Genomic DNA, 9,537 nt, shown 5'->3' on the forward strand with positions numbered 1-9,537 from the left:
ATAGGTGAGGTTCCAGAGATCTGCTGAATGGGTTACCGATGTAGGAAATGCTAGAAATCATAAGAAACATTGTAGGTTGTAAGTATTATAAGACCATACATACTGGGGATGGATGATGGGAAGTGGCCAACATAGTGAAGGTAACTTAGATTACCATTTTAGGAAAAGCAATAAATAGATTTAGGAGGTGTATAGACTACAAGGCATAGCCAGTCGAGAGGAGAGATATAGAATGTTGTAAACCAGATGAAGAGCAATAAGATAAGAAGCGTTCTTTATTACACTAATTTCTCAGCCAAATTTGCCAATTACAGCCCACAGATCCTGACTACGGGTGCTGTTTGTACGTAGTTTGTACGTTCTCCTCACATGGGAACCGTGTGGGTTTCCTCCAGGTGCTCCAGTTTCCTCCAAAGGCATACGGGTTTATTAGGCTAATTGGCTTCTGTAAATTGCAAATTGTCCCTAGTGGGTAGGGCAGTGTTAGCATATGGGGTGATCGCTGGCCGGCGCGGACTCGGTGGGCCAAAGGGCCTGTGTCTCTAAAGTCAAAAGATAATTGAAGATTATTTTGAGAGTGTAAACAAGGATGATTAACTACAATGAAACGTTGGTAACGATGAATCATTTAAAAAAATGTAAAGTCCGCATGTAACCATTGAAGCCGTACATAAGAGTCGGTGGGTGCTGTGAATATTTAAAACACGGCGTCCCCTTGGAGTGCTTCCCAGTGCGTATTTTAGTTTATTAGTTTAGTTTAAAGATACAGTGCGGAAACAGGCCCCTCAGGCCACCAAGTCCGTCCTGACCACCAATCACTCTGTACACTAGCACTATCCTACACACTAGGGGTAATTTACAATCTTTACCGAAGCCAATTGACCTACAAACCTTGAATACCTCACAGTAACAAACTGTTAAGACCTTGAATAAACTGACTTGTTTGAGAAACCCAATTATGTTCTGTGAGATGTTCTTTGTACTTGCCCCATCTGAGCTGTAACTAAGAGGGCAACCCAGCTGCACCTGAAAGCCAGGTTCGGGAAACAGGTTAAACACGCAATTCCCTTCCACAGTCACCACAGCACGAATCATCAGGGTCATGCCTCAGCTTTCAAACCTTATTTGGTTCTGAAAAATGGTTCGGCACATTACAAGTTCCCTACGCATTTACCAAAGTGTTTGTTTTGATCTTGTTTTCAGAGGTGACAGAGGTGGAGCGCGCCAACTGTTTGGCTGGTGAAGCACTGCTGGGGCGTTTGGACATAGATAATTGAGAGCCAGTCAAGCTGAGATCAAATCCATCACCAAGGAATGCAGAGCCGCTTCGTGAAGTATTCATAATGAATGCACGTGGGAAAGAAACCTGGAACGAGATTAAAAAACAATATATAAACACTTGCTTTCTGAATCCAGTAGCCAAACATTCTAAACTAATGAAATCTCTATGTAGCTTCCACAATGAACAAGTTAACACTTGTACTATCAAGCTCTCTGACAGCGCGTTAATGATAAAACAGCACAGCACAAAAGCTGGCATTTATCCTATCAAAACTGCATCACCTCTTTCAAAAAGCAATGTAGTTAGTCTTATGATCAGATAAAACTATCAATGCATCTGTTAATGTCTGGTGTGAGGTCTTGGTTACATGTATAACAAAAAGCAGTGCACAGGAGGATTAACATTTTAACATTACCAGTCAGTGATAAGATCAGTTTACAACATAGACAATGCATTAATCTCAGATCCTCTTGATGAACAAATTAGCTTGGTTCATTGGTACTAGCCTTAGAGTAGACATTGCATCCATAAGAACTGATCATAACCAGGCTGAGGAAGTTCTTCTTCTTAGGCCCCCTCGGTCAAGGCTGACCATGGGTGATGCATCCTAGTTGGCTGCTTGCTCCACACCTCGGCTAGTGCAGCGTCGCTTGTGGCTGAAGAGACCAATGCTGGAATGACAGTCTCTGTCACAAAGGTCACATTTGTGTGTGGACTCTGGTTTGTTGAAGTTGCTGCTTGTCCTCCTTTCTGCGTGCCCGTTTTTCTGCCGCTGCGTTCATCAGTGTCTCTTCCCCCGTTTTGAGATGTTGGTTCAGGGTACCTCTCCACCTCGTGCGGTCAGCTGCAAGGCTCTGCCAGGACTGCACATCGATGTCGAGCACCTTCAAATCTCTCTTGCAGACATCCTTGTAATGTAGCTGGGGGCGGCCGATGGTTCTCCTCCCAGATGTCAGCTCTCCATAGAGGATGTCTTTTGGAATACGGCCATCCTCCATGCGATGGACATGGCCCAGCCACCGCAGCCTGAGTAGAGTGTACATATTCGGAAGGCCAGCGCGAGACAGAATCTCGGCGTTGGACACTCTGTCTTGCCAGGATATACCCAGGATACGGCGGATGCTTCCAAGGTGGAAGGTGTTGAGTCTTCTCTCCAGTCTGGCATATGTAGTCCATGTCTCACTGCCGTACAGCAGCGTGCTGTTGACACAGGTGTTGTAGACTGCTATCTTTGTCTTCACTGTCAGCTTTGGGTTGGTCCACACTTCAGTTGTGAGGCGCGCGAGAGTTGTAGCTGCCTTCCCGATCCTCTTGTCAATCTCTGTGTCCAAGGAGAGGTTGCTGGTGATGGTAGAGCCGAGGTACGTGAACTGATGGACGGCATCAAGTTCGTAGTCGTCGATGGTGATGACAGGCGGTGCCTCTGTATCCTGTCCCAGGACGTTCGTCTTCTTCAGGCTGATGGTCAGCCCAAAGTCCTTGCAAGCCCGATAGAAGCGGTCCATCAGTGACTGTAGTTCCTGCTGGGTGTGGGACACAACTGCTGCGTCATCGGCGAACAACATATCTCTGATGAGAGCTTCACGTACTTTTGTCTTGGCTCGGAGGCGGGTGAGGTTGAAGAGCTTGCCGTCTGATCTAGTACGCAGGTAGATCCCCTCTGTTGCGGTGCCGAAGGCATGTTTCAGGAGCAGAGCGATGAAAATCCCAAAGAGTGTGGGAGCGAGGACGCAGCCTTGTTTGACGCCACTGCAGATGTCGAAGGGCTCCGAGAAACTGCCATTGAACTGCACTGTCCCCTTCGTGTTGATGTGGAAGGATTCTATCATGCTCTGCAGTTTTGGTGGGCAGCCGATCTTTGGGAGAGCCTTGAATAGGCCATCTCTGCTGACGAAGTCAAACGCCTTGGTGAGGTCAATGAAAGCAATATACAGGGGCATCCGCTGTTCTCTGCACTTCTCCTGGAGCTGGCGAAGGGAGAAGACCATGTCTACTGTTGACCTTCCAGCTCGGAAACCGCACTGTGACTCTGGGTAGACACGTTCTGCCAGCTTCTGCAGGCGGATCAAGATGACCCGAGCAAAGACCTTGCCGACGATGGTCATGACCAGGCTGAGGAAGTACATACTGAAAAAAACTGTAGGAGTAACTCAGCAGATCAGGTTACACCTCTGGAGACTTTGGAGTATTGCGTGCAGTTCTGATAATCCCATTACAGGAAGTTTTGGAGAGGACACAGAGGAGGTTTACAGGAATACTGCCTGGATGAGAGGGTTTCAGGTACAGGGAGAGGCTTACTTGGATAGACTTGGATTGTTTTCCCTGGAATGTCAGAGGTTTAGGAAAGACTTCATGGAAGTATATAAATTTATGAGGCACAGATAGGGTAGACAGTCAGAACTCTTTTCCCAGGGTGGAAATGTCCAACACTAGAGGGCTTATCTATAAGACGAGAAGAGTTTTTCCAAGACTGAGATCTGAGAAGCAACATAAATCTAAATCTAGTGGGCAGCTATGATCCCAGTTCTCTTTAAGCTTTCTAAGGATTTTTAAGACATGGACGACCAATTGCAAGTACCTCAAAGCACTCAAACCACAGATGTTGCCTGACCCGCTGAGTTACTCCGGCACTTTGTGTTTTACTCTGGAAGCAAATGAAGATTTGCCAAGTTTATTAATACAAGAATCACCAATTTCAGTCTCAAGGTAAACCAAGTCTAGCGGATAGCATTAAATAGGAAGAGCATCAATTGTTTAAATAGTTTTGCCTGAATGTGTAAATTTATGGCAAAAGTCAAAGCAGATGTCATTCGTTGTGTTTTCTACTCCCAAAAAAAAGTTTTACTAATTTTCTTTTGTATAACACTCTCTAATCAATGATTTTTGCAACAGCATAGAACTCTAATAAATCATAACAAGAACTTTGAAGTCATCTTGAAATTCCTGTACTGATATTTAAAGAATCTGTGGAACAAAACATTCTACATTAAAGATTACATTTCCAGCTCTTCACTGAGTGAACTTTCTTCTATTTTGGGGTGTTCTGCAAATGCACATAACACAGAGAGCGCGCGCGCGCGCGCACGCGCACACGCGCACACGCGCGCACACACACACACACACACACACACACACACAAATTCGAAAGCAAGAAAAATTATTGTTAGGCAATATTTGATGACCTCCATCAAGTGACTACAGCGAGAAATCAAAAAATAATAGCTCTCACATCCAAAAGCCCAACAATCCACTGTCCAACTAATTGGAAATTCCAATAGTTTGGCATTTGGATCACGAGGAACCCAGTTCCCAAATTCCCTCAAAACTTATCTGACACTGTTTCTGTTGCTTCCTAGAAATTTACTGGCATCTTGTTCCCTGCGCTCCCTTAAAATTTATTAGGTTCCTGGGAAAGCTATTATTCTACTGTGTATTATCCAAAACAAAAGTGAATTGAGGTATTGATACAAATAACACTTAATAAGCACCAAAGTCCTGCAGGTGCTGGATTAACAGAGTTCTACGAAACACAAACAAAGTGGGAAGAAAAAGCAGGTGTTGAATTAATGTTCCACTAAAAAGTCACCAATTTTACTAAATTAACAATCATTTGTATTAGTACTTATGATTCCATCCTAACCAATTCAACCTCGGCAATGAATAAAATTAATTTGTCTTCTTTACTGTCACTGGAGCCAACAGACAAACTCACAAAATCATCCCCAACAACGGGTTACATCAGTAAACACATAGAAAACTGCCATGTGCCCAGCGTAAGTTAATGATTTCTCTATTAAATGCCTACTTATACGAAAGGTTTAACTATTCTAAAATGATAAACTGGGAAATTAAAAGCATCCATATTTTTTTTTAAACCTTTAATTTAGAAAACACAACATGCATTAAAGATTCACTCTACATTGTCATTGAGAATCAAGTTGCTACCTCGTATCTGACGTCAAACATTGAGACGGTATTAACTGGATTCCAGGGAGATTTCTTCCCCCCCCTCCCCCCAGGCAGCATCTCTGGAGAACATGGAAAGGTGACGTTTCCATGGAACATGGAAAGGTAACGAAAGGAGGCAGGACAAAGTCCTCCCTACAATCAGCCTGAAGAAGGGTCTCGACCCAAAACATAACCTATCCATGTTCCCCAGAGATGCTACCTGATCTGCTGAGTTACTCCAGCACTTTGTGTCCTTCTGTGCATTAACCAGCATCTGCAGGTCTTTGCTTCCACCTATTTATGGAAACCTCTTCCATTATCCTTTCAGAAAATGCATTTCAGACCATGACAAACAGTTGTATTAAAAAAGACCTTGCCACGGGGCAAGCCTGAGCCTTCTGCAAATCATTGTTCATGCCCTTGGGTCACCGACCCTGCTGCAACTGCATCACTCTATCAAAATCGTACGTTATCGAGGATCAAATTCTCTTTTAATATTTATCAATAGAAGCCATCTCCGAGTTACAAATGCCCAACTGAAGGACACGCCTCCGTACGACCAAAATTCAAACCTGTAATGAACAGCAGGACTTGATTTCCCTCTCATTTCACTTCCAGTTATTGTTCATTCTATCAATATTACATGCGTTTGATGCCATTCATCTCAATACGGGAGATATGGTTGCCATAGCGAATGATTTTTGTGTGTTATCCAACGCAAGAACAATGACTTTCAGATGTCTGTAAAAATTGAACCCTTTCCTTGTCTGGGGACAGTCTGTACAACTAAAGCAGATAACAAAATCATTTATCTAACTGCTCTATGTGGGATGGTGTTGTATACAAATTGGCTGCAACCTTTTCTCTTAATTTTGATAAGAGCATGTACTGACAAGGTTGGCTTTACATAGTAAAACACCCCAAGGTACCTTGTAAGAACATTGTCAAAGGACATCATTATTGATAGGAAGGACTCAATTAAGGCTCTTTCGTCAGCAATACGCAAAATCTAAAAAAGCAATCTTGTTATATTTTTTTAAAGCAATTTACTATCAAGAAAACGCCAGACTCCATTTCAATACTATAATTCCAAAATACTTTTGTCTAAAGTTATCAATTTCTAAAATGTGGCTACTTCTGGGCCTCTGTGTGTCGTGCACAGCTTGCCGGTTTATAGATGTCAATCAAGAGCCTCGAAGATAAAAAGATGCCGAGTCACAGGATTGCAACTTTAAACATTTTAGGTTTGCAGGTGAATTTGCTTCGGTAAATTGCCCCTTCTGTGTCTGGAGTGGGCACAAAAGCAGGATAACATAGAACTAGTGTGAACGGATGATCGATGGTCTGCATGGACGGTGGGCCAAAGGGCCTGTTTCCACGCTGTATCTTTCTAAAACTTTGCTATTATCACCTATAATGTGAAGGATCTTTGCATAGTCTGCTTGAGATAATTGAACACAATTTTCTATTACAATGGAGACTATATTGCATAGTTATTATTTAATTAATATCCCATAAACAGCAATACGTCAATTATTCATCCCAATAGACTCCTGCCTATGCATTCTTTTGAAACAATTTAGTGCCATATCTATAACTTTATATCTTTCCAAAGCTGGGATAATTTTGCCAGAAATAATATTGTCATGGTAAGCAGAAGTCATTTTTTTAATTAAAAAAAACATAAAGAATGAAATAACTGATATTTATAAAGTCTTTTACCCCATTCAGCACATACCAATGTTCTGCTGAGCAAAAGATAGACACAAAATGCTGGAGTAACTCAGCGGGACAGGCAGCATCTATGGAGAGAAGGAATGGGTGGCGTTTCGGAACGAGACCCTTCTTCAGACTAGTCAGAGGAAAGGGAAACGAGAGATACAGACAGTGATGTAGCGACAGAGAACAACTGAATGGAAGATATGCAAAAAAGTAACGACGATTAAGGAAACAGGCCGTTGTTAATTGTTTGCTAAGTGAGAACAGGAACCTGGTGCGACTTGGGTGGGGGAAGGATGGAGAGAGAGGGAGAGTAGGGGTTACTTGAAGTTAGAGAAATCAAGATACATACCACTGGGCTGTAAGCTGCCCAAGCGGAATATAAGATGCTGTTCCTCCAATTTACGATTAGCCTCACTCTGACAATGGAGGAGTCCTACGACAGAAAGATTAGTGTGGGAATGGGAAGGGGAATTAAAGTGTTTGACAAGGCAGGTTTTTTAAAATTGTAGTCACCAATGTAATGCATGCCAATTGGCTGCTGCTTTCGAACAGACGACTATCTCCTGCACTGAGTTTCCATCATTTAAAGCAAAATTCAGGTGGTATTATCTTTCATGCAACTCAAATTCAGCTTACTCTAGAAGTTGTTTAAGGACGATGATCTCCAAGAGAATTGCTGTCAAATAAATCAGAAAATGCTGGAAATAATCAACATGTCAAGCAGCATCTGTGGAGAGCTGTTAAAAAATCCATTAGATCCAGGACATTTCATCCTATTTCTTTTCTCACAGATGCTAGTGTAGTTTAGTTTAGTTTAGAGATACAGCACGGAAACAGGCCCTTCGGCCCACCAAGTCCGCATCGGCCAGTGATCCCCGTGCACTAACACTATCCTATGCACACTAGGGACAATTTTAATATTTACACCAAGCCGATTAACCTACAAACCTGTACGTCTTTGGAGTGTGGGAGGAAACCGAAGATCTCGGAGAAAACCCACGCAGGACACGGGGAGAAGGTACAAACTCCGTACAGACAGCACCCGTGGTCGGTATCGAACCCGGGTCTCCAGCACTGCGAGCACTGTAAGGCAGCAACTCTACCGCTGCGCCACCATGCCACCCAAACTTGAAACACACAATGCTACTTGAACCACTAATTTTCTTTTCCTCATTCTGTTTTTAACCCAAACTCCTGCATTTGCAGGTACTTTGGTTTTGCTTTCCAATACAGTAACATATGTGATAGATGTTTAAAAACTTCCTTCAACTGGTAGAGAAACACACAAAAGTTCACCCCCTAACATTCATCAACAGTTCATGCGTTATTTCACCTGTCTCAGATTTTGACACATTTTTGAGATGTGGGGCACCCTGAAGTTACTCGAGCATTTTGTGTTTAATACTGGATGCAATCTATAAAATGGGGATGTGACATGATTTCACATTTAATGTCTGTCAAAGGTTTCGGCTTGCAAACACCGTTTTATGTAATTTGTAATGTATCCAACAATGAATCGAAAAGCCAGAATGTAGAAACAAGGAACTGTAAATGCTGTTTTATACCAGAGAGACACATCGTATTGAAGTAACTCATCAAGTAAGGCAGGCAGCATCTCTGGAGAACAAGGATGGGTGGCATTTTGGGTTGGTTCCATTCTTCAGACAGAAAAGCCCCAGATTCATTTTACAAAAAAAACTAATACATTGCATCCAAAGTTTCATTGCAGATTATCTACATAAATCTTGACAAATCATCTTAGAACGTAGAACAGTATAGCACAGGAATAGGCCCTTCAGCCCACAATATATGTGCCAAACATGATGTCAAGACCAACTCTCGTTTGCGTGCAATGATGCATACCCCTCCATTCCCTGTAAATCCATGTGCCTGTTGAATGCCACTATCGTATCTCATGCCACTATCGTATCTCATGCCACTACCTTGTAAATAACTATAAATGTCGAAAATAACTATAAATTTAAATAACTATAAATGTCGTAAATGAATTAAAGCTGCACCCTTCTTGACTATATGTCAAGGGTTACCATAGGCAACGCTGGCAACAGCTTACAAGCATGCTCCACTATTTTATCCCTCTCACTACATAATAAGATTTAATCATGCTGCAAAAAACATATATATTTGGGATTCCAGCGCACGGCAGAGATGCCGCCTGAAGGCAAGGGTTTTCAGTCGTTAAAATGCAACAGATGGTGCCTGTTTTTTTTGTTTTATTTTGGTTTGCAAAGCGTTGTGTTTCTGCTCCAACTTACTTACCCCAGTCTTGTAGAGAGAGAGTTGTTGTCGCGGTGAATCTTCAGCTCCAAGAAGTAAAGCAGCCCGATCGCATCCAAACGCCTCACAAAAAAAAGGCTTCAAAGCCGAAGTCGAGACAACATTCGTGATAATGTGCGCGAACAAAAAAAAAGGAACGATGCAATGCGACAAAAAATAATAATAATTCTCTTCCCCGCGCCGGTTGCAGACGCTGAAGCGGATTTCGAGGCCTCCTGGGTCACCGCAGGCCCGAGCAGCCTAGCAACCGAGTCACCGCGCAACCGAACCTGCCTTCTGCCGCTTCT

General features: G+C 42.8%; 1 protein-coding gene across 3 annotated transcripts in view; it reads right to left on the minus strand.

The window, feature by feature from the left end:
• The window catches only part of cep131 (centrosomal protein 131), an 84,014-nt gene extending 74,564 nt beyond the window's left edge, over positions 1-9,450 (minus strand). The window contains exons 1-2 of one of the 3 annotated variants that reach the window (XM_078401384.1): positions 9,233-9,450; positions 1,175-1,366 (exon numbers count right to left, since the gene is read on the minus strand). In XM_078401384.1, the coding sequence (XP_078257510.1) occupies positions 1,175-1,342 (168 nt within the window). In that variant the 5' untranslated portion in view covers positions 1,343-1,366; positions 9,233-9,450. Of the gene's footprint in view, positions 1-1,174; positions 1,367-9,232 lie in introns of those variants that run through there. The other 2 variants (XM_078401385.1, XM_078401386.1) reach the window with 2 other exon arrangements.
• Positions 9,451-9,537: the final 87 nt, after the last annotated feature.

This window comes from Rhinoraja longicauda, chromosome 6 (genome assembly GCF_053455715.1).
Source record: "Rhinoraja longicauda isolate Sanriku21f chromosome 6, sRhiLon1.1, whole genome shotgun sequence".
Classification (NCBI taxonomy): Eukaryota; Metazoa; Chordata; class Chondrichthyes; order Rajiformes; family Arhynchobatidae; genus Rhinoraja; species Rhinoraja longicauda.